The 26,106-nt window shown below is 37.2% G+C and overlaps 1 protein-coding gene across 14 annotated transcripts in view; it reads right to left on the bottom strand.

The window, feature by feature from the left end:
- Positions 1-26,106, bottom strand: part of SUPT20H (SPT20 homolog, SAGA complex component) — a 49,072-nt gene that overhangs the window by 10,453 nt on the left and 12,513 nt on the right. For 7 of the 14 annotated variants that reach the window (XM_045287106.1, XM_045287108.1, XM_045287111.1 and 4 more), the window contains 16 exons: positions 25,714-25,830; positions 25,551-25,604; positions 21,342-21,481; positions 19,463-19,619; positions 19,310-19,366; positions 16,828-16,899; positions 15,540-15,697; positions 14,325-14,351; positions 13,724-13,756; positions 12,667-12,784; positions 11,816-11,915; positions 11,532-11,690; positions 9,540-9,846; positions 8,938-9,089; positions 5,272-5,327; positions 1,173-1,301 (listed from right to left, as the gene is read on the bottom strand). In XM_045287106.1, the coding sequence (XP_045143041.1) occupies positions 1,173-1,301; positions 5,272-5,327; positions 8,938-9,089; positions 9,540-9,846; positions 11,532-11,690; positions 11,816-11,915; positions 12,667-12,784; positions 13,724-13,756; positions 14,325-14,351; positions 15,540-15,697; positions 16,828-16,899; positions 19,310-19,366; positions 19,463-19,619; positions 21,342-21,481; positions 25,551-25,604; positions 25,714-25,830 (1,836 nt within the window). Of the gene's footprint in view, positions 1-1,172; positions 1,302-5,271; positions 5,328-8,359; positions 8,510-8,937; positions 9,090-9,539; positions 9,847-11,531; positions 11,691-11,815; positions 11,916-12,666; positions 12,785-13,723; positions 13,757-14,324; positions 14,352-15,539; positions 15,698-16,827; positions 16,900-19,309; positions 19,367-19,462; positions 19,620-21,341; positions 21,482-25,550; positions 25,605-25,713; positions 25,831-26,106 lie in introns of those variants that run through there. The other 7 variants (XM_045287114.1, XM_045287119.1, XM_045287113.1 and 4 more) reach the window with 5 other exon arrangements.

Genomic DNA, 26,106 nt, shown 5'->3' with positions numbered 1-26,106 from the left:
CTTATTAGACATAACCTAACAACTTTGAGGGAATGAGCCAGTGTGCTTGGAAGCTCAGGACCACAGTTTAAAGGGACACCTAAGTCTAGTGGCCCTGCAGTTTGCAAAGACAATACTTGAGTGAGTAGTGTAAGTGCGGGTCTTAAAAATCTTGTGAGTGTGACACATGGCATCCAGGTCAGATAAATCCCTTAGGAACAGAAATGGGAGTAGCAATACCAGGAGGGTAGGGGGGAGGAGGGAGAACTAATCACAATGATCGACACATAACCTTCCACCCCAGGGGGATAAACAACAGAAACCACAAGGGAAGGGAGACAGTGGTTGGTGTAAGATATGAAATTAATAATAATTTATAATTTATCAAGGTGTCATGAGGGTGGGAAAAAAGAGCTGATATAGAAAGGGCTCAAACAGTAAGGAAAGGGCTTATCAACGGCTCAAATACAAAGTAAATGCTTAGAAAATAATGATGGCAACATATGTACAAATATGCTTGATACAAGTGATGTATGGATTGTTAGAAGAGCTGTAAGAGCCCCCAATAAAATGATCTCAAAAAAAAAAAAATCTTGTGAGTAGCCATATAAAGACAATCACTGGTCTCTCCCAGTCCAGAGGAAAGAAGAGTAATGAAAATGTAAAGCTATATGGGAACAATTATCCAACTGACTAAAAGATCCCAGAAACAGCAGTGTCTATAATCCTGAGATCAGAACTACCACCAACTGCTCTGAAAAGGATCAAATTACAAACCCCTGATTGAGACAAAAATGTGGAATGAAACCTCCAAAACTACATAACCCTCAGACATCCTTCAGGTCATAAACAACACACCCTGTGATAAAATAATCCACCCTCAAGATCAGCAGTTCAGTATCTACCCAAGCTCAGAGTTAAGAAAGGAGGAAGAAGAGAAACAGGGAGACAGTGGATCAGGGGTGGTACACTGAGGGGCTGGCAGTGGATGAGTTGAAACAAAGTGTGTACAAGCTGTTGGATGTGAAACTGGTGATCTGCTCTGTAAACCTTCACTCAATTCATAAGAAAAAGGTTTTTTTTTTTTTAAAAAGGCTAACATTAAATATATGAAATCATTTGAATAAGCTTGAAAAGTTAATAAAAATATTGCAAAATCTGGGACAGAACAACAAAAGGTGGAAAGCGTCTACCTGTTCCCCAGGTTGGTGAGGACTAGAAGGTGTGGGCTGCTGAGGTGGTGGTTGTGGTGTAAACTGAGAGAGCTGTTGCTGCTGCTGCTGTTGCTGCAGAGTGTTAAAGATGAGTGAGCCACCAGGAAGCTAGTAAGGGGTTTAAAGAAAAAATAATTAGACTGAACATATTCTTTCATATGAAATGAAATTTTTCTTGATTCCACAAATCTGTTTGGAATATATTCTGTGTAGGAGACCCTGGTGGTGCTAACCTTAGCATGCTTAGCTTTTAGCCAGAAGGTTGGTGCTGGGAACCTACGTAGACATTCCAAAAGAAAGTTCTGTCTTCATATTCATGGGTCTTATAATGGAAATTTCTGTTTTTCCAAGAACCTTTTGTTCTCTTGGCATAAGTGAGGTCTCCATGGTTCTTTGGTATTTTGATCCTATGTGCTAGACATTGTTCAAAGCACCAAGGAAACTGGTTAGCAAAGAACAATAAAAATTTCTGACCTTAAAAAAAATACCCCACTCCCGACCCTTGTCCGGGTATGAAGTGCTCAGTGGATTGCCAAAAGGTCAGTGGTTTGAATCTACTAGCTACTCTGCAGGATAAACCACTGGCAGCCCCACTTCTGTAAAGATCTCAGCCTTGGGAAACCCCACAGGGTAGTTCTACTCTGTCCTACAGGGTCACCAAAAATCAAAATTGTTGGCACAGCAGAGAGTGGGTTCTTAAAACAGAACAAAAAGATCCTCAAACTACTTTGGAAAGACAGTTTTTAAAGTGCTGTGCCTTTAGTATGTTAAATCGCTTAATACTCTTTAAGCACCAATCTCACTGCCTCAATATCTAGCTTGCAAAATTTACAGTGTAGTTTTATTTAACTGTAGTCATGCATCAGTACATTAAATGTATTGGGAAGGATAAACAAAGAGCTAATGGTAATCAGAAATATCTATTAAGAAAATTCAACTCCAAAATTTGTTCTGTATTTTCCACAAAATAAGAAATGCATAAATTTTTATTTAACATAGTGAGGAAAACAAAGGCTGAAGAGAAAATATATTAGATATCCATTATTTCTAGAGAAAACTGCTTGGTCTGTCATTCTACACCTAAAGTTAATTCAAATAGAAAAAAAAAAAAAGATGAGGAAGCATCCAGGCATCTAGAAAGTTTTAGTTTAAAAGTGAAAGCTATGGTTTTCCAAATGTGTCACTCCATGGAATTCGGCTTATTCATTTAAGGGTTGAGGGTGATCGTGCTTTCCAGTTGATTGGTTTAATATAATTGTCAGCATTTCTTTTCCAACTCCTAGTTGACTATGTAGGACCTGGGGTCCTAACAGCTTACAAGGCTATCCCCAAGTGTAACATTTGTAATTGCCTCCGTGAACAAAGGCCTCCATTGCATTAAGACCAGAAGAACTGCATGGTGCCTTGCCACTATTTCTGAATGCTTCAATCAATGATTCTACAGGAGTCTGACAAAAAAGGAGATCAAATTGTAAAATCATATCATGAAATCCAGACTCTCTGGAGCCACTGATTGGATAAATTCTCAAACTACTGCCTTGAGATAACCTTTTAAACTACTGCCTTGAGATAACCTTTAACTATTAAGTCATAAACCAAAAACATTCCTGAAGCTGCTGTTACAGCAAACAACCATCTAGCTTAACTAGTCAAGAATGTGGATGGTAAACATTATGCGCTTTTAAAGAAAACATTGTATACAATGGAACTCTTACCAGCATCTCAAAACGTTCAAAGTAAACGTTCAAAGTTTTACAAACAGAGAAAGAAGAAATCGGAACAGGAAGAAGAATGCTGCACACTCTGAGGAACATAATGTCACTGTATTATACTTATTCAGATTGTTGGCCTCGTGTGTATGTTGCTGCGTGTATATATTCTACAATTAAAAAAATGGTTTATCCCCTTTACTTGCATGGACTTAAACCCTTAAGAGAACATACAAGCAAATGATAAGTACAGGACTCATCAGAGGTCTGTGTGAGGGGAAAAGAAGCTGTTCTTTGTTGCTAACTACAGCTGGCACAGCACCAATGGATCCTGGGAGAGGCTCTATCCTACCCAGTAGGTCCCCAGCAGGAACAACTGGTGATCTGCTCCTGCAAGATTACAGCTTATTAGCTAACCCCACGGGGACCTCTGCTCTGTCACACGGGGCTGCTGTAGTAGAAATGGGCTCAGTGGCAGCTAACAGCAGCAGCAACAGCACAGTTCACCATCAGATGAATATGGACATAAGCACAGGCTGAAACTGCCTTCCTCCATGTGTTAAATAATAACAGTAGCGAAATTTATTGAACTGAATCCTTATGATTTTAAGGATTGTTATAATTTTCAATGCTGTAAGAAAATTCTGAGAAAAACTCTTAACAATATGCAGGAAAATAACCTAAATAAACCAATGTGATCCAGTCTTGTCCGTGGGCAAGTAGATTGTCCTGCAATTACAGTCTGCAAATGCTGATACAGTTTGCAGGTTATCTCCCGAAATTCTGCCCTAACCTCACTTTCTCAATTTTGCTATCCTTGGCTACCAGTTAGTGTTACTGTCATTTCCTACAATTTCATAGTTATGCAACTTCACGTCTACAGATTTCTATTTCATGTCTTTTCTACTTTACCTGTAGTAGATAATTCTATCCATTTACTAAACTAGTACTTTAATACCATATGCCATCTTTAAATGAACGAACTTAGAACAATACTTGGACTGCTACAGGTTCACAATGTATACTAAATTCTCTATGTTCTATCCTCTTTATGAATGCACGGATACTAACATGTTTACATGTGCTGGTAAAGGAAAGGCCGGTAGTACGAATCCACCTAGGGGCAGCACCCAGAAGAAAGGCGTGGAGGTCTACTTCTGAAAAAACAACCACTGCAAACCCTACAAACCACAGTGCCACCGAGACACACATAGGACTGCGATGATTTGGAATCAACTTAACCAATACCTTTTCTTTTTAATGCTACAAACATTAAATACATGCCTGCTATGTGCTATTGGCACTGTGTAAGAAATATTTCCTCCTCTGAAAAAGAAAAGGCCTATTTTAAAAAATCTTGTAAGTTTTTTATAGGTTAGTCTGATTTTCTTTAATTATATAGTGCAATTATTTATATTTTATTTTTACAAAGGAAAATTTGTTCTTAAAAAAAAGCACACAACCTGTTGTAAGCAAACAGCATTATGCATATGCATGCACAAAGAGGGATTATTTTGGAAGTCTATATACTGCTTCTCTTGTAGCAAAGTATTCTCCCTGGTAGTGTCCATTCTCCCTGTTGAAACAGGGGTACTGGACCCCAGGACAATAAGGTATACAGGATACTGCTTCTGTCTCATTCACTTGACCACTCTTAAGATTCTGAATAGAGCTCAAAATTTCAAATTCTATATCAAGTCTGGCTAGACCAGAGGATGTACACTGGTACAGATAGGAACTGGAAATACAGGGAATCCAGGGCGGATAATCGCTACAGGACCAGTGGTGTGAGTGGTGATACTGGGAGGGTAGCGGGAGAGTGGTTTGTTAAGAGGGAACCAATTACAAGGAACTATATGTGACCTCCTCCCTGGGGGACGGACAACAGAAAAGTGGGTGAAGGGAGACGTCGGACAGGGCAGGATATGACAAAATAATAATTTATAAACTATCAAGGGCTCATGAGGGAGTGGGGAGCGGGTAGGGAGAGGAAAAATGAGGACCTAATGCCGAGGGCTTAAGTGGAGAGGAAATGTTTTGAGAATGATGAGGGCAATGAATGTACACGTGCTTTACACAATTGATGTGTGTATGGATTGTGATAGGTTGTATGAGCCCCCAAATAAAATGGTGTAAAAAAAAAAAAATTCAGATGTTAGATACCATATATACTCGAATATAAGACAACCCGAATATCAGCGAGGCACCTAATTTTACCACAAAAACTGCATAAAAATGTGCTGGAAAACTCAGCTTATGTATGAGTATATACGATATATACAAATACACAGTGTTACAAAACTAAGTAAATTAATAAACCCAAAATTCAAGTAGAACTTCTTTGATCAAAAGCAGAAGTTTAGCCTTACCTGGAGTAGATTTAAGGGCCTGAGGTTTGTAGAATTTTTTAAGCCAAATGGAACACCTGTTAAAGAAATCCACAATTGTAACAAGGAAATAAATTTAACTACATGATAAAACAATCGATAATTTTAGTATATGCAAAACCATAGGACCCCGACTGGTACAACGGTTAATGGCTTTGCTATTAACAAGTTAGCAGTAGCAATCTGCTTCTGTCCAGACGACAGCCTGGAAGGCCTGTGGGCAGCCCTACTCTGTCCCCGGGCCGTGAATGAGTTGGGATTGACGGTCAGCACCTAACAGCACGCAGAACGAGAGCACTGCAGATACTCTCCGCACAGGTGCACTTATTGACCACGCTCTTAATCACCTTCGAAACACAGGAAAGGTTTTTCCTATTTATCAATGCTGGAAACGGTATGTTTTGTAACACCAGCTTCATATTTTAGACCCTGGAACTTCTTTACCACTGTTTTAATGACCGGCTGGAAAAATAATAACCTACAAGAATGTGGACACTATGAATGTAATAAAACTATCACTTTTGTGCAAGTCTTTTACAGGCATTGCCATCTATTTATAATTTTTATTACTTTGGAGAACCAATACTATTTTTCCATGAACTTCACGACGCTCATTCATACATATCAAGTCTTCTAAACATACAATTTTAAGTGGGGATAAAACAAAAGAGGCGAGCAATTCACATGTGAAAGAATCAAAGCCTTGTGTGGGAGACGGCAGCATTGGTATCACTTTCAGGTAGCCTTCCCATGAAGAGAAATGGCTTCATTTCCTTTAGACATTAGATCTGTACATCAATTTATAGGTTTACTTACGAATGACAAGCACCTTTATATCACTTCACCCATGTAGCTAAGTATTTTTACTTGCATTAGAGAAAAAGCAGTCAAAGGAATGAAAATTAAGGTCCCACAGTTAGCAACTGAATGGAACTGTCTTGCAGCTGGCAAAATTGACCCCAAAACCCTAAGAGATGATTCTGTCTCCAGGGCTCCAGTAACTCAGCACATTTATGCACATAAAAATAAGAAATCCAACTAGAATTATGAAATCACAGCTTTAGGAGGGTTCTCTTTCTCATAACATAACTTTCTGGCAAACTGTTCTTAATACATCAAGTTGTTTTTACTATTAAAATTTTCCTCATAGGAAAAAGAATTGCTCTGAGGTATTATAAACTTTGTGGAGAATTAGAATTAAGATACTGAAATTCTAACACAAATGTTTTGAAGTTTCTTTCACTGCTCTTTTAAAGAATACATAGAAAGCGTCATAGCTATGGCACAATCATCAATGAAGGTGATCACCACAATAAAGCTAACACTAAAAATGACGGTAACACACACATCCTTTGCTGTATAACCCTTGACCCATAGCAATCTTATAGTGAACCTACAGGACTGAGTAGATCTGCCCCCTCACATTTCAAAAGTTTTATTCTTAAAAATTTTTTTATTGTAAACTGGATGAAGATTGACAAAGACCGTATGTTTTATATTTAACAATTCATACAGATTGTACTATAGCTCACTCACTGCAAGAGCCCTCAGTGCAACATCATGGAGCCTGGGTTTCCATTTCTATTCTTCCTTTCCTAACCCTTCTCGACTCTGTGCTTGGGCCAATGCTGCTCTTCTGGTCTCAAGTACTTGATTACTTATTCTAAGGTGTGTGTCTATCATTAGTGTTACTGTTCCCCTTATAAACGGATGTCTGTATTTTCAGCTAAAACTTGAGCTATGTGAATAAGTTGAATTCTAGACCTATTAGGTGACTAAAGGTCATATCCTTGGACCCTTAGGTCAAGGTCTCAGCAGTCTCTATGCAAACAGGAGCCTGGTCTTTATCATTTTTAGTTTTATTCCACATTTTTCTCCCATTTTACCTAGGAACTCTAATGAAGTCCTTTACAAAATTGTTAGTGGTAGCTGGGTACCATCTAACTCCTCTGGTCTCGGGGACAGGAAGACTGATGTTTGCATGGTCTATTAAACTGCTTCTACAAATGATTTTTCATCACTTGTCTTTCCCCAGGAAAGGAAGAGACCCTAAGTTGCACCTTACATGGTTGTTCATGAGTTTTTAATACCTGAGTTGCTTACTCACCAAGTAGGATGTGGAACATCGTCTTACATCATCTTCAGCCGACTGACCTTAGTATCACTCCAGACTTTGGGTCTGAGCCCCCTGGCCTAGCAACTCATTCTCTCAAGATATTTATATCTAATAAGTTTCCATTAATTTTGACCCCTGTATGATGCACTGTATTCACGGATATATTTGCAGTAAAGGTAAATACCCATATACAAATATTTGATGCCAATTTTAAAAGTTGATGAAGTTATACTCCACTTTCCTTCTTACAGCTGTGTCTATCAATGCATCTAATTGTAAATTATCATTGTTGCAGGATTGTGTATGAGTCATTTACCTCTGTTGTCTCCACCCTAGCACTCTTCTAGGGTTTCTCCCCCACCCAACTCAATATCAGTTATTTCCAACCCCCCTCGTATTGTATATTGCAAACACTGTAATCTTTACAGAAGCAGACTGCCTAGTATTTCTCCATTAGAGCTTTTCTTGGGTTTGGGCCCCTGACCTTTGTTAGTATGTAACCACTCACCACCAGAGCTTTCATGATGATGACTGTCAATCAGGGCCCTGGCTCAGTGAACGCCTTTCATTTGCATTTACTCTTTTAATCTGTACAATTATCTGAGGTAAGCAATTACAGGTCTGCCCACTATCCAAAAATAAAGCATTCTTATGAAATCTTTTATAAGCCAAAATTACATTAGTTTATAAGGGAGAGAACTGTTGAGCTTTTGTAGACCCAAAATATAATCATTCAGTGATACCAAACATCACACAAAACCTAAAATTACACTAACACAGTAAAGGAAGGAAATAAACGATAAATATATAGTTGAAAAAAGTATAGATACTGTCTGTACAGTGTCACTCCTAGGGAAGGAGCTTAGCAGAAGTTGTCTTACTGCTCAGGGTACATGCTGCCTCTTTTACTATCTTGCTGTGAAACAAATGCTAACAAATAGTTATGATTTTCACCTTTTTTGGTAAAAGTGAAAATCCTCTTCATATGCATTTCTCTCCCTTAGAAAAACAGGTACAGATGTAGATCTTTCATGAAAGCAAAGTGGTGGAAGGTGAACTTTTGAAAAGCAGAAGATATCTGTTTTACTATCCTCCATTTTACTCCTAAGAAAAATGAGGTACAAAAAGTAATTTGCCCAAGATCACACAGCTAGTGACTTGCCTAGCTGGGACTTCAATTGAGGCAGGCAGGTTCAGAATCCAGGAGCCATACCAACATGCTCAGTGGCCTGTCTTACTTTAAAATATATTTTTTTAACTAGACTTTGAATATAATGACAACGAGTATGCTACTAAACTCATAATGTTCAGAAGGCAATAGATACAATTTGCAAGGACTTATCAACTTTTCCACCACATAGGTTGATGGTTTCAAATTCAAATCTAAATAGCAGTAATTTGAAGGCTTCTGAAATCAACAGAAACAATACTTCCTAAAATGATGCTAAATGCCTTTAATTATATCCTCAAAATGATATTACTATATTAACACCCACTTAAATTTTTTTGGTTACTATTTCCAATATTCTGACCTGCTTGAGAAGCTGGCAGTGCACCTGGCAATGCATTTGGTAGCAGACCTCCTGAGGGAAGAAGGCCACTTAGATTTATTCCTGCAGGAGCTATGGCACCAGTGTTACAGCCCAGCATGGGGTTTGAACCACTCATCAAAGTCTGGGCTCCACTGTAGGAGAATAAAGACAAAGCTTTAAACTTGGACAAACGAATACAAAGCAAAAATAAACAAACCAGGTACTAAATAATCACAATTAGATAGTATTTCTCTGTCTTTGGTATCAATTCTATGAACAATTTCATTCTTATTTTACAAAGTGTTATTAGCAAGGTTGGCTAAAAATTAAGCAGCATGAATTTACCAAAGTTAAACATTAATCTAGTCAAAGGATTAAAAGGTGGTGACACAGAGGACCGAAATGTAAGCTGCTGCTCATGTGTCCTTAGTACAATTGATGTACTGCCTAAAATTGAAAATATGTATTTTTGAGTTTGTTTCTATCTGTACCTATTTTCTTTCAGTTTGAGTGATAAAACAAGTTATTTATTTCATAAATCAGATTTGTTTAGATAGGTGAGCTATACTTTAAAAAGCATCAGCACAGAAATGCAAACTTACCAAACAGGGCCAACTACATTGATGAAATTAAGTCCAGCAGAGTTAGCCATGACTTGGGTGGCCGTGGTTCCTGTCGTTATAGACGTTACCATGGTGGAAAGAGGAATGGTCGTTACAGGCATTGCCTGGCTCAGAGACCTTTGCTGCTGAGCAAACTGAGTTAACAAAGTGGGCTGAGGGGTGAAGCCTGAATCTTTGGGAGTAGGGGTGGCAGAAGGGGTGATAGGAGTTGAGCTCTGAGCATCAGGAGGGTGTGGGGTCGATGAAGGGGTTGGTGTAGGAGTAGATGGCTTAGGAGTTCCAGATCCTGCTCATTGAGAAAAATAAAAATGGCTAGTTTGTTATAAATGGCCAGTCCTTTTAAAATAAGGTTAATGGAATCTTACTTAGTACTGATAATTTGTTCCAGTTTTTTTTAAGCAGTAAACTGCAAGTGTTAATTTCTATACATGATACATGAGTGTTGCTACACTCAATTACAATTAAGGATGCAGTATATCACCTAACCCTCCTCCCCCATCAGATACTATTACAATAACAGTAAAAATATACATTTGTATTCTACCACAATACCCACTTAAGGTTAGTTTCTTGCATGCTGTATTTGTCCTAAACAGTCTAAAGGAACTTAAATCAATTTTTGTTATTTATGATGTCACATTGGAGGGCTTCATTTCAAAATATTGCTTATTTTCTGTTATAGTCTCAGATACACTCTGAATATATCCAATGAGTTACATATGGTTAACAATCATATTTGGCACCTAAATATACATGTGTATCTCCTAACACATCAAGTTATCCTGACAAATTTACAAAATGAAAAAAGAAAACAGGAATAAAGTATTTGATCGATAATACTGCATCTTTAACAGTAACTGTGTACTTCTGTTTAAATATAGGATGTATTGCAAATTTGTTGTGAATTAAGTATGCACAGTTAATAAAAATTAAAACAAAACAAAACAAAAACGAAAAACAAAAAAAACAAAAACCAAAAGCTCTTGAGGTGTTTTCTTTTTTAGCTTTCATGTCCTGCAGAAAGAAAGGAAAGAAATGTGAATGTCCAGAAGCTGTCATTCAACCCTGACTTAAAGTAACAACTGTGTGCAGTAGATTAACATAATCTATACCCACAACATAAGTAGTGTGAATAAGACGTTTAGAAAATTTATAAAAGTTTTTCTTTGTGCAAAACAAGAAGGCAGAAAAATTACACCTTTTGAGCTATCAAGATAGAGATGCTTACATCTAGTACGAAGACCACTCTATCACTGTGCAGTGCACTAAAACTTCCAGCACACGTCAATTACCTATTAAAAAATTCTAAAAAATCTGGAATGCTTTTTCTTTTTACAAACTGATACCTAAGTATCTCAGATATTTATTAATTGGAAGAAATTCTCCCCAACTAATGTTAGAAATTCTTTTATACTTTGTCTTGATGTCAAAAAAAATTTACTAAAAATTACAATTTGATCATCCCATTTTTAGAAACTGACAACCATGTATAAGAGGGTAGAAGTGTATTTAAAAAATCAGTTTTAAATGTACTGTACCATCACCTTTGAACTAGTTGGCCTGCTACAATTCAAAGGTAGGACTGCAGTGATATCTCTCAATTTTTTTTCTCTGTTACATCCATAATATACATAAAATGTGTAACGATCCTAGGATACACGAAAATGAAAGATAAAATGTGGAATCTTAATGTCACATCTAGTCAACAGATTATCTTTTTAAGAGATGTATAGGATGCAAGTCTTTAAGAAAAGTATACACAAAGTGTATACAGAAAAGCAAATTAAATCACAAGAAACATATAATACATACAATTGGTAAGAGAGCTGCCTGAAGCTTCTCACAACTTACACATTTGAGGTACAGAGTACATTCAGATTTCATTATTTCACTGGCAAAAAAAAGCTGTCTTAAGAAGCATGAATGCAAAAGCTTATTAAGATTTAATGAAAAGCTGAAGTTATGACTCACTTTGTGACGAGCTAGCAGGTGACAAGGCCGCGGGAGAAAGCATGCTAACTTGACTGAGATCCACAGATGACTTCCGAGACAGAGATGGTGGCTTAGAAGAAGGGGGAGGAGTTGGAGATTTAAGAAAGCTGCTTGCTTGTTGTGGAGTAAAATAGTTACCTAAAAGAGAAATAAAGAAGCTTTCTCCTAAGTATATAATTCAAAATCCTATGAATTATACAAATCAGAGACCATGAACACATGGTATTTCTTATTCTAGATCAGAGGATTAAGGAATGTAATACCTGAGGAACTAGTTCCTGAGCTTGAGGGAAGCTTGATGGGTGGAGGCCGATGCTTAACACCCTTACCCAACACTGAAGACTGAACGGACGCAGTCTCAGACTGTAAAGAGAAATACACATCCTTGTTAAAAATGAACAGTCCATCAGAAATTCCTACATGAAGATCTCTACATTAGTTCCTAGACAACCCACCTCCCCAAAAGGCAGCAGTTCTCGACACCACCCCCAAAGGCAGCGGTTCTCAACCTGTGGGTCTGGACTTCTTCGGGGGTTGAATGACCCTTTCACAGGGGTCACCTGATTTATAACAGTAGAAAAATTACAGTTATGAAGTAGCAGCGAAGATAATTTTATGGTTGGGGGGGGTCACCACAACATGAGGAAATGGCATTAGGAAGGTTGAGAACCACTGTCTGAGATGAAAGCACACAGTTTAAGACTCCAAAAAGCACTCTTTGAAAAGTGGCTTCAGATATAATAGATGTTGTAGAGACATGTTTTTCACATGAGAGCCAAGAAATAAATGAGTCAATATAAAGTATGAAAGAAAGCTTTTTGATAATTGTGTTGGGGGAAATAGTTTGAGGGAGAAGGGCAAGAAAAATAATTGTGGAAGCCAGGTGATGAGTACATAGGTGTGTTCACATTTTTCTCTCAACTCTGGCATATATTTAGAATTTTCTATTATAAAAAGTAAAATATCCAAAAAAAGTTTTAAAACACAAACCCCACCACCCCCCAACCCCCGTTCTTTATTTCCTTAAAGAATAAATAAATTTATTCTTTAAAGTTCCTCAGAATTCTAGAGAAATCATTAACTGGCTACAAAAGGTAGCCATGACCAAACATACTTCTGATTCTTTCCCTGGAGAATGCTGACTCAGACTGGCTGAGCCGCTGGAGCTGTGTGACATCTTGATGGGACATTTGGCTTCATTCTGGACCAATTCCTGGTACTGGTTTACCACCCTGGAGGATAAGTGAAGAAACAGATAAGGATGAACTTAACGGCTTTGAACAAAAATATAACCTAAAGTAAGTATCATTCTGCAATACAAATAATGCTATCAAAACTAACTCAAGAGTAGAATTAGGCAAGTGACTTATCTTTGTGGACAGTCTATGATTCTTTTCAATGTCAAATTAATCCTCAAAACATTTTTCAAATTAACTAAAGAGAGACTATGCATATCTTATTTTCTAATACAGAACTTATAGAAATTGCATAACTGAAAAGCAGCTAAATCACTCAATGACTTTCACTTAAGATTCGGATCAAGAAGTCATCTTCCTATGTTATGGTGGATAAGTTTTCTTCGTAAAAGTAAAGCTGTATTTTAAGTATTATTTCTTTAATGAAATCGTTCTCACGTGTTTATGAAAAACACTCTAGTTATTAAACATTAGGGAAATGGAATTATGTCTCTCCAAATCAAATATCATACCATGAAAATAACCATGCCTAGTCATTTCCATTTAAACATTCCCAAGAACTGTGAAATTTTAGCACTGGGATAAAAAATCTTATTTATAATTGTGGGTCATAAATATTAAATTGTTCATGTCTAATCAGTTAATCAGGAGCCCTGGTGGCTTACTGATTCCATGTTGGGTCAGCAGTCCCAAAGGTCAACAGTTCAAAACTACCAGTCTCACTCCTTAGGAGAAAGATGGAGTTGTCTACTTCCATAAAGAGTTAACAATCTCATCCTTGGAAACTCAGAGGCAGTTCTGTCCTGTCCTATATATAGAGTTGCTATGAGCAGACATTGACTTGATGGAGTGAGTTTACTCGTCAGGTTTTAACCAGTTAATCACCCAATTAAAATCAAGGTTTATGATTTCAAATAGAGAAAAGAGTTGAAAGTTTTTCATACACATTCAGGCCCAAAACAAAGAGAGTTTTACCTCTGAGCATCTGTCTTTGATCCAATGATGAACCTAAGATGGTAAAACAAAACAAAGCTTTAGGATCAGAGTTTATCTTAAAGACCCCTGGTGTTACTTTTCAAAGCTTTCATATTTTAGAGAAGGTAATTATTTTATCTTCTCTAAATTAATTTTAAATATAACAAAGCATCATGAGAAAAGTCTAAAACTAAACTTAAACATATGCATGCATTATGAAGTAATCATTTTAATGGCTGACTTAAAAATGAAAAGGACATTTCTTTTAGCACAAGACTTACACATCACGATAAAATCTGGGGTGAGTTACTAAGTGCTTTATACTCTGAAATGCCAGATCTATGGCCCAATCACCACTGTGTTATTGTGTGCAAGAGCTTGGCTCTTCCTCCCACTGTAACCTCTGATTCCAAAGCCATTATCGAAATCACCACAGTGGAACCTTAGACTATATTTCAGACAAGTTCCAAAAGAATGTTTATTATTGCTAATTCAAACGAAATGCTTTTAGCAAGTTTTTTTTTTTTGGGGGGGAGAGTTTGACACACAATACAATTTCTTAACATTTTAATATGAGCTTAGTTTGTTTATTTTTAATTACCAGTTTGAACGATCATCTGTGGAGGAACTGAAATTAAAAAACAAAATAAGGACCTTGGTTAATTTTGCTCAAACATCAGCTTTACAGTTATTAGAACATGTATGTCTCTTAATATGAAAGAGAAATCTAACAAGCCACACAGCATTTAGCCCTATAACGCCGAGCACGCCGTTTTCGTAACATTTAATTAAAACGTATATATTAATATATATGTTGATAACTATGAAAGTAAAGAATAAAAACAAACATTTCCCCCCCTGAAATTAAAAATTCAGGCGTTATAGGATGAGGCAGTGATTCCCAGAAGTAAGGCAAAACATCAAATTCCCTTTTTATCAAACACATTGATTCAGTTGGTGGGCTGGACTGGTGCTTTTCTACTGGAAGGAGAACACATGCCTCAAGCTCTAGGAAAGTAGTAGTTTTACTTAAAATGATCAGGGGTCATTTGTAGGGGATACCTTCCCTCTCCCCCAGAGCTAGGTAACCATATCTGACACCTCTGTACTCTGTACAACAGAAACTGCCTGCTCTGTTGCTATTTTTCTCCCATCACTTTTCCCTTAGGTATTGGTAAAGTCACTCTTTAAAAAAAGACATTGCACTGCCGTTCTATTGGATTTTTTGGTATGAAGCTTTATAAACAATTTAACACCCTCTTGGCCCGTGCCTTTTCTGCTCTCTTTTAATATTTTCTTCTTTTCAATAACGCATCAACTTGATTGGGAAACAGATGAAATTAAGAAGAAAACTGAAAAGTAGTACCCTACACTAAACATAAATAGCCCATGAGAGGTCAGCTCAATCACATGTATCCATAGAGCCAATGACCACATGACACTCCTTGTCTGTGACCTTATCCACAGCCCAGGAACATGAGGCATCTTCAATCGGCTTTACAACATCTAGAGATCTTGCCTTCCACTTAAATACTCACTTACAAAGAGGCTAACGTCATAGGTGGCTACCCACAAATACAGCAAGAAGGATCCTTTAAAGCAAGTATAGAAATAATCATCAAATAGATGCTTTAGAAAAAGTATTGCTTAAAATATTAAACTCTATGATTTAAGTTTCTTTACAAGTCTAACTGGAATACTTAACCAGCAAATGAATTCCCAAAGTGAAACTGACCCCTTAATGTGTTAACAGATGTTGTTAAGTAAAAACTAACGTGCCTTACTATGACAATAACATGCACTCAACAAAACTTACTGGGATGGAGACATCTGGCTATCATTGTCATCATTATCTTTACATGGCTGTATTTTACCATAGTAAAGTGGATCACCAACTGACTGTATAATGGTCAACTTTGTTTTCTGATACTGATTACCAGCTTCACATTCAAATACATAGTCATCTTTAACCTCCTAAAAAGATAGAACATTCAAAATAAATACCTTTTCAAATAAATTAATAATCATACTGAACAAAAACCAGGAAATAAATGACGAGCCACATCTGGAAGTAGGAAGGAACATGGCAAGTAGGCTACAGAGTGGTTAACTGCCTAAGAAAAGGTAGCACAGGATCCTTTGATACATGGTTACTTCAGGAATGAGCTAGTTTCTGGGTAGGGCAAACCATTACTACTTCTGGCTGCTAAGCAAAAGGCTGGTAGTTTGAGACCATCTGGATTCTAGAAGCACTTAACAAAAAAAGGCCTGATGGTCTACTTTAAAAAATCAGCTTCTGGACACAGACGTAGCACAAGGTTCTATTTTGACACACATGGTGACACCATGAGTTACCAACTGTTTTTGCTGGCATTTTTTCCATGGGGCATGAGTTCTAACAGTTTTGGTTAACCAGGTTTTATGAAAAAATATAGCAAAATGCCACATTCTGGACATAGGAATGGAAACTATTAACTAATACCAGAAGGATAAAACCTTCTAAAGCAGTTCTATTAGTCACAAGTTTTTTGTTAACACATATACAAACATTTGCTAGTCATTTCATTTCCTTCAAACAATGGAACAGAAACCTAGTTTCCTTCCCCCCATCCTGCTCCCATGGTGATCCCACAACTGTGGCATAGGGGTTCCAGGCTGCAGCCCTTTAGAACCAGCTCACCAGGCCTTTCTTTTGAGGTGCCTATGTGGGGTCAAACTGCTAATTAACCGTTTAGTTAGAAATGGAAACCTAATTGTATGTGCCTTCTAGGGACCTCTACTTTGAGAAGAGATTACTGCAATTACATTTCTACTGAGAGATAGATATCTTTATAAAACGAATCACTAATTTAAAAGAGGAAAAAACTCTTCAGTACTTATATGCAACTAAAAGTAAAAATTTATGAAGGCTGGTCTTTAAAATGGAGACTATGGCATTATAAAGAAAGAAAACGTGAATTGCCTTTTTGTAATTAATTAAATTCTTCAAAAAAGTACTCTAAAGACTGTCTTAAACTACAAGCAACTACACTTATGTTTAATAAATATGAATCAGAGATTAGAAACAGTGTTACCAGACAGGGAACCTGGAAATAATTACTTACCTGGGCGGGCCATACTATCGGTTGTGAGTCGTCAGTTTTGATACATGTTTCTACTTTAGCATATTTATCTACCTGGATGGTCAAATTAAGAGACAACAGATTATAATGGGATATGCATTCTGATAAAAAATGAGAATGTAACTACACCAACAATGCAACATCGTTTTCATCAGGAAGGTTCTTGAGTCACTAGCACCAGCAGCTACTTAAGGCAGTGGTCTAACTCTCCGGGTGTGTCTGTGTGATATAATTGGCTTTAAAACTTATCAAAGTTGGCATCCCCTTAGTGGTTAAACAAACATAATGAACACAGCTGTTTTCCTAGGCATTGCCTCTTCTTTTTAGTTCCTAAATTGACACCGCATTTGTTTTTTATAGCCCTTTAGGAAAACTAAGAGAGGATATAGGGGTAAAAGGGATTTTCGTATAGAGGGGGTAAAAAGAACCCCCCAAGTGCCGGATCCTTTCCCTTTGGCTTAGTTATGTTACAAGAGGAACTGTCATATTATAAACTCATTGGGTCGCAAACCCTTTGGGGGTCAAACAACCCTTTCACAGAGGTCACCCGATTCATAACAGTAGCAAAATTACAGTTATGAAGTAGCAACAAAAATGTTATGGTTGGGGGTCACCACAACCTGAGGAACTGTATTAAGGGGTCGCAGCATTAGGAAGGTTGAAAACCACTGCTCTACAGGCTATCTGAAGCTGTAAATCTTAAAGGAGCAGATCTTTTTCCAGGAGAGTGGCTGATGGGTTTGAACTGCTCATCTTGTGGTTAGGATTCCACTTATTTGATAGCACCACCAGGGATTCTAGTTGGGACAAATCAGGAAGATGACTGAGGAAGTTACAGTATGAAAACTGATAAAACTTTTGTAACATTTTGCCATTTTCTAGTCCAAGTAGGACCATGAGTATGTGGATCAAATGTTATCACTTTCCCGAGTCTAGAATAACAGACTGAAAGGAGAATTTCCATGGCCCTTCTCAGGAGACCCTCAGATAGTAGGCTGGTCTGAGGTTGTCTTGAAATGTATGTACAGTATTTAATAGGTATCCTGGTGATTCTTCAGATCAAGTTTGACTGAGAAAGGTGACATTCAGGCCTTGTTCCTCACAATGGAAGCCCAACACCTGTACCACATGGAAGCTCAACACAAGTACAGCATCTGAGGCCTGCATCCATAGCTGATGAACTGCACCCTGCAATGCCACAAGCTCCCAGGTGCTTTGCTCGTATATGAATAGCTTGGAAACACTGCTTTGGATATTAACTGGTCCTTGAAAGCTAAATCCCACCATTCAGTAATTACATTAAACCAAATGTACAAATCTTGTTCCTTGAGGAGTATTTAAACTACTAAAAAGATATTTCTTTCTTCTTTCAGCTGCAGATACATTCCTACTTCACTTATTTCTGGTTTTGTGCTTTCACAATGTCGGTTTTCCTCCCAACAGGCAGGACGTTGAGTAAGGGGACCTGGTGGTAACGCTCCACTGCTGACCTTTGGTTGCTGAACAAAAGGCTGGCAGTTTGAACTCCCTAGTTGTTCTGAAGGAGCAATACGTGGCAGTTTGCTTTCATAAAGGTTACCCACTGCTACCAAGTAGATTCTGACTCATAATGATCCTACAGAACAGAGTAGAAGTGCTTACCAAGGGTGTTCAAGGTTGCATAATTTTACAGGCAGCATACTGCCTCATTTTCTCCATAGTGGGGTTGCTGACCTTGTTGTACTTAGCAGCCCAACTTAAACAGCCCAGTTCACCACCACGGCAACTTACAGGCCAGGAAACCAACAAAGCAGTTCTACTCTTATGCTGCAAGGTTGTTTTGAGTCAGAATCAATTTGATGGCAATGGGTTTATTTGGAATACAGAAAAGAACAGTTCAGTGTGCCAGCCTGTGAAGGAAGCCAAAGAAGAGCAAGCATCTGTTAGAATAACGAGGTGGTTTGAGTGCAGTGGGGTCACAGCTAATGACCACAGAGTAAACATTTGTAAACAGTGGACAGTAGAAAAAAAACAGTAAAAATACGGGATTTCTCAACCAAACCTCCCTTGTCTATACTCATCTATAGTTTGTGGGCATTTAGTTTTACCATTTACTGCTGATGGACATGCAAAGAGTGCATCTTGCCTACTGCTGAAATATTAACTTTTAATTATTTTTAAAACAATTAAAATGAGAATCATTTCATGAGTGTTAAGTACTATATACTATATTTTTTCACATTAAAAACATTTGTTTTTACTAGCCCTCCGTTAATCACAAGATCAAATTCTGGGGCTAAATTCATTACCCAACTTAAAAAGAAAGGAAAAAAAAAAAACAGTTTCTAAAAATAAACAGTTGACATTTAAAATTTTATAAAGACGTCAACTGTCTCTGGCTCTACTTCCCCCAAAACATAACCAACCATATCATGTAAACGTGGGAGCTTTACATAATAGACAAGTAATTCATAGGTTTACTTACATCTACTTCAGAAGGTATGCTCAAATTATTGGGATTCTGTTTCCACATATCTACGCACTGAAAAACAAAACCATTATAAATGCTCTGAAAATTCAAAACAAGGCAAAAGACTTTTGCCATACGAATAAGCTTCACTTAAAAGCAGATACTTACATTTCCTGCTTTAGAGATTTTGAGGTCATAATGCTGACCGGCTTTCCTCTCTTTTCTTTTTTGTAAGAAATCAAGTAATTTCAGCTGAGGAGGAGGTGCACAATGAGACAGATCTTGCTGCCGATTCAGAGAGGACCTAGAATATCTCTTGAAACACCTAAAATAATTAAGAGATTTGAACTAAACAAAACTTAACAAGGAAACTCATACTATGTTGCTTTAACCAGTGAGCACTGACTATTTAATACAACCACATACATTTATAGACCATTATTACCACATGGCCAGACACTCATTGTTATCGATTCAATGCCGACTCAAAACGACCCGCTAGGACAGGGCAGAAATGTCCCTGTGAGTTTCCAAGACTATAACTTTTTATAGGAGTAGAAAGTCCCATCTGTCTCCTTTGGAGCTGCTGGTGGTTTCAAACTGCTGTCCTTGTGGATCCCAGTCCAACATGTAACCACTTCGCAGCCAGCTATCTTTTATAGCTGCTGAGTCTATGATTTTTTTTCTGGTGTTTTAGCTAAGATGTTGTGGTAATTAGTACTTGTAAACCAGTTTAAATAACTTTTTGGAAAGCAAAGTAGTAAAGGGAGAAAAATTGAATAAGGCTTTCTGCTCAGTTATTAATAATGCTATAACCAATACTAAAATCAAACAGTTATAAAACAATTTTATTAGTAGTATTCATATAATGAAAGAAATACTCATTCAGGCAACTTAGGAGTTTTATTTACCAAATACTACTCTATAACTGAAACTGCTAATAAGCACTACTAAGGCTTGGTACAGTGGTGCTCCACGGGTGAACATGTGATGTACTCCCCTGGGGGGACACAAACCCTAGTGATGCCACTGAAGAGAAGGAACTGAAGAGATGAGTATAGGGAAAAACAAAAATGAGGTTTTAAAAAGTGCTGGGGCGAGAACAAGAACTCATTTTGTTTCAATAACAGAAAAGGGTAGGTGTTTTAGAGCATGAGGGTCCACACTGAACCAGGTACCTTTCAAGTCATGACACAGGTTTAAGGGATGCCTTTAAGAGAATCTGAGCGAGGGGTGGCACAATCTGGTTTGTAGTTTTGGAAAAATAACTTTGGTTGCTTATGTGGAAAACAGGCTGGAAGGAAGCAAAACTGGAAGCAGAGCATCAGTTAGTAGGTTTTTAGAAATGCCAAAATGAAGATGGTGGTAGTTTGGATGAAGGAATTGGCAGTAGGGATGGAGAGACTTTATAGGAGCCCCACATACAGACTTCCTTTACTCTTTCTAAAGCCATACCTTTCCTCAGTATAGAGTAAATGATGAAATTCAGAAAACAAATGGGTGTTTTGAGCCCTTTCAGAATTGAAGAAAATTAAAGTGGACAAACCAAATAATTAAAGATAATTTATGATTAAATCAACTACAACTGTAGTCCCAAATTAATACTTAATACTTTGATAAATAGAAAAGAAAGCTAAATTATGACCATACTATAAAAACATATTTAGTTATAAACTGATTTCTAAAACTTGTTATTTTTCCAAATCTATAAAACAATTATGATTTCTGTTAAAGGAAGATTTCATCATATTCCTTCTGTCTTACTTCCCTTCTTAGTCTTTGTGGAATTCTCTCAGGTGAATAGATGATAAATTTACAGGGAGTTTGCTCTTTAGAAGACTGACAAGTATGATAATTTCAATATCAAGTGAAGATTTCAAAAATTACAATATTCATGGAATAAAATATTACACAAAACTATTTTAAAAAGAGAACAATGTCTACTTTGGAAGGAATAAACCAAAACAAAGCTATTGTTGAAAAAAACATTTAAAACTATGTGTCAAAGACGGCACTGTTATGTTCGCCTTCCTACAAAGGCAATTACCGTTTCAGTGGGCGAGTGTTCATTTTCTGCTTGTTATAGAGCAGTCTGTTGGCAGTGCAGGCTACTGCTACTGAAGGGTCAAGACACAGTGGTTCAGCTGTAGCTAAGATCAGTTGGCTCTCAAGTAAAAGTTTATCTTCCTGAAATGTATAACAGGATATCAAGACCAGATTTAAGAGCTTTGAATATAAACTAACAAATACACCTTCCAGTAATAATCCTTAGAATTTTATTAAAGAAAATTGTAAAAATAACATAGTCCAAAAGTTCCAATTTTACAATGAAACCTTACAAACTTGACTGCATAAAGAAACTTCTACAGAAAATTGAATACATGCAATGTATAAAGCGGCCAAACAGTAAGAGTAGAAACAAACAGTAAAAACTATTCATTAACTATTTACTGAGCACGTTCTACGCATTAGACCAGGGGTCCTCAAACTATGACCCACGGGCCACGAGCGGGCTGCTGAGGACATTTATCCTGCCTGCCGGGTGTTTTTGCCCCGTTTGCTTTTTCACTTCAAAATAAGATATGTGCAGTGTGCATAGGAATTTGTTCATAGGTTTTTTTTAAAAACTGTAGTCCGGCCCTCCAACGGTCTGAGGGACAGTGAACTGGCCCCCTGCTTAAAAATTTTGAGGACCCCTGTATTAGACACTCACTATTCTACACATTAGGGATATAAAACAGTGAGCAAAATTGTCTATCCTCAAAATAGTGCTCTTAATTTTCTACTTAAAATAAAAAAAGGACTTAAGCCCAGTAGCTATGTTCATGATGGATCACAGCAACTTTCAATAATTGAGAAATAATGGTCACATTCTACATTCAGCCAACTGTTACAGATTAGAAAAGCCTTTAACATTAATACTTGCAAATTTGATATAATGAATTCCAAAATATGCACAGAGCTTACCGATATTCTGTTACTTTACTAAATGTCATTATTTTGCTTAACCCATGATATAGTTTAATAATTAGTTTAAATTCTAAATATTTTGTGATTTCGGTGAAAGTTTTACACTGAGGTTTCTGCTCCCATTGAAGACTCTATGTAAGGGAGTACCCCCCAAAAACGGAATTGTGCTGGGCGAAGCAGAGCTTTCCCAGTTCCCATTTTTCCCACTATGTGAGCATTGAGCAATTCGCTCTGAGTTAGTGCACCCAGTGGGAAGTGAGTTTTTTGTAATAGCAGTTTCACTTGAACTTCATTTTTTGTGATGACCGATTTAAGAGAACAGCATGGGGCTGTGAAATTTTGTTTCCTGCTTGGGAAAAATGCCACAGAAACTGTTGTGATGTTGAACACAGCTTACACCACCACCACTATGGGAAAAACTCAAGTGTATGAGTGGTTTTCTTGTTTCAAAAAAGATGAAATGTCGACTGATGACAAACCTTGATCTGGACATGTCAACTTCCTGAATGGAAGAAAATGTCAACAAAGTTCATGCACTTGTGCTTGAAGACTGATGATGGGCCACTGAAGAGATAAGTAAGTTATCTGGACTATCTTGAAGCTCCGTTCAGCCAATTTTAATGGAACATTTGGGAATGAGAAGGATCATTGCGATATTTGTGCCTCGGGTTCTGACTGACCAGGAAAAAGAGCATCGAGTAGAAACTTGCCGTGTTTTGAAAGAACAGCTCCGAAGTGACCCAGACTTTTCCCCGAGGTCATACTGGGGAGAGACATGGTGCTATTCTTACAACCCTGAAAGCAAACATCAATCAAGCCAGTGGAAGATGCCATCGTCACCTCGCCCCCAAAAAGCTCAAGTGAAATCAAAGATCAAGATAATGCTCATTTTTTTGAGGTGAGGGGGGAATAGTGCTTTTGGAGTTCATTCCACCAAATCAGACTCTTAATCAAGTTTTCTATTTAGAGGTTTAGGAAAGATTGCACATAACGGTGTGAGACAAAAAAGGCCTCATTTGTGGCAGGCGGGGGACTGTGTTTGCCACTATGACAGTGCATCTGCTCACACTGCCAGTTTTTGGCAAAAAACAGCATGCCTCCTTTGCCCCACATTCCTTACTCACTTGACCTTGCTCCCTGCAACTTCTTTTTATTTCTGTGAATAAGAAGGGGCATGAAAGGACAGAGATTGGAAGACTTAGAAGAGATTAAAAAAAAAAAACAAAGACGGAGGTGCTGTCAAAGCCATCCAAACAGACGAATTTGGAAAATGTTTCCATGAATGGAATCAGATTTGACAAATGGATTAAGTGTAATCGAGAGTATTTTGAAGGTGATAAGGTTGTTGTTTTGTAAAAAAAAATTTAAATACATAACTTAGAGGTAAAAAAGAAATTCCGTTTTTTGGGGTACCCCCCGTTTGCTGTTTATTACAGGTTACATTCTTCACAAAGCATGAACAGTCTCAGTATTTTCATTCTGGTTGTTCCATAGACAACTAAATTCCTAAAAGTAAAATATATCAATTAGTATTCCCGAATAAAAATTTTTGGGAAAAAAATGGCCTCGTTCAATGTTTTCTTCAACCTTCTATTGCGGAAACATTTTACACATACACAAAGTATAGGTAAAAGTATAATTTACCCCCATGTACCCAACATTCAATTTAACTGCTACTCCTAGACTTTTTCGTGTTGCTTGTTTTGTTAGGTTAATTTAAAATGCTCCCCAAATATTATTATTACTATACCTTGAAAAATACCCCATGATGCACTAAGAAACTTTAGTATACAGTTCAGATTAAAATCTGCCGCCCCAGCATGTGTATTATAGTTTTAAACTCTAAACTCAAACAAGGCGTTCACATTGCATTTCTTTATTTTATCCCTCAAATATCTTCTTATCTGGTCACTATTACCTCAATCCCATCTTTTCCTCTGTCAATGATTGTTGGATTTGGACAACTGCTTCCTCATGGCATCTTTTAATCGGATCTTTCCTTCCTCACAAACATTTCCTTAGATCTAGAGGCTGGATTTAACTCAGGTGTTTTTTAAAAGACAATAATTCCTTACAGGTATTACAATATGCTTTCTAGTGCATAAGCAGTGATAAGCAAGTTTAGTCATAATGTCCACATTACAAAAATTCCTTCTTGGAGAGAAGGGAAAGAGCTTTTGGTTTAATGGTTTCCAGATCTATGTTTACCTTTAGCATTTTATTAATAAGAGTACCATATTGATCATTTAAATTCTCAATTATCAGTCTTTTTTCAGTCTTTAGCTGGAACTTTTCTTAAGTATATTTCCTAAGTTACTACTTGATTAACTAAAATATGGGCCACACTGTATTTCATACTGTACTATACAGTATAAGAATAGGAACATATTTACAGTATAAAATGTACAAAGTATGTTACAATAGGAAGGTAAAATAAATCCCATATTCTCCTAAGTTTCCAAAGGAATTAGTTTCTCAGTAATCACTAAAAACAGACGATGAATTACTTTTAAATATTTTCTCAAAATCTTTTAATCTTTTTGTAAAGGAAAAAATTATAGCCCTAATCAAAACAGACCACTTGATACTTAATAAACTTAATTTTTATATTTCACTTTAGTTGTTTCAGTATTTCAATATTCTCAGTATTTCAGTTCTCACTTCCACATTGATGTTTTCTTTGACTTAATAATTACTACTCTAAGCAGCAGAGCACTACACATAAATTAGTGAATCAGAAGTGCAGGGTTAAATGTCCCTTTGTAGGGGAATGAGAGGCCCCCTAATGCCAAGGCAAACAGCATGAGTGACAGAGATAGATAAGGCCTGTGTTAGCATCCTGTGATAGGAAATCAGGATCTAGATGGGTTTATGGTGCACCAAAAGCATCTCTCTTTTGTTTGGGAGATGACACAAGCAGTAGCTTTCACACTGAGAACATCAGGCCAGTCTGGTGCTACTTCCCTGGGATTGTAGTTCTTAGAGAAATCATTGCCATGTGAAGTTGGACAATGAATAAGGAAGACTGAATAAGAAGCCTCAATGGCACACAACAACATCATTGTAAAGAGACACAACAACAAAAGGAACAGCAACAACATTTATGAAGAGACCCTGGACTCTAAAGCTCATAAAGGAATTCCAGATAATTTTTCAAGAAAGGTGTCCAACTTTATCTGGTAAACATAAATCTGTCTCGAAAGTGTCTTTTGCATAACATAATGACGATCAGGGTTTCATCATTCTGAATTTGCCTGTGTGGGATTAAAAAACAAAACCAACTAACCTGGGTCCATTTATGGTTATCACTTGTTATTGAATGCACATCACAGATTAAAGTCTAGAAAACAAAACAAAAATATAAGCATGGTAATGTAAAGGCAAACAAACAGGAGTTAAAATAAAACTACAACTGAAGTATAAAGTAATACTTGTTAAGCTTTTCTTACCTGCATTGTTGGTCGTAGAAGAATATGCCTACTTTGGTAACCAGGAGATTTCATATTGCTGGACTGCCTGTAGTCACGTATTTCTGCTATGACACATCCACAATGAAATATATTAACCTGTTGTGAGTGAAAACAATTTTGAAAGCCGATGCAGGAGGATTTAGGTAAGAGTCCATGCTCTTTCCAATCTGATACAATATTTCTGGCTTTTCACGTATGCTTCAATTGAAGTGATAACATTCCATTAAAGTACTGCTTTCTAGTCCTTTCTCTAAGGCATTCTGGTGGCACAATGCCTGAGGGATCAGCTGTGAATGGTAACGTCAGTGGCTCAAACCCATCAGTTGCTCTGCTGGAGAAAGAAGCAGCTGCCTGCTTCTGCAAAAACTTACC

The sequence above is a fragment of the Echinops telfairi genome, unplaced genomic scaffold (genome assembly GCF_000313985.2).
Source record: "Echinops telfairi isolate 266 unplaced genomic scaffold, ASM31398v2 ScPeMD7_11;HRSCAF=52, whole genome shotgun sequence".
NCBI lineage: Eukaryota > Metazoa > Chordata > Mammalia > Afrosoricida > Tenrecidae > Echinops > Echinops telfairi.
The sequence above is the reverse complement of the archived record's forward strand: the minus strand, read 5'-3'. Positions and strand labels throughout refer to the sequence as shown.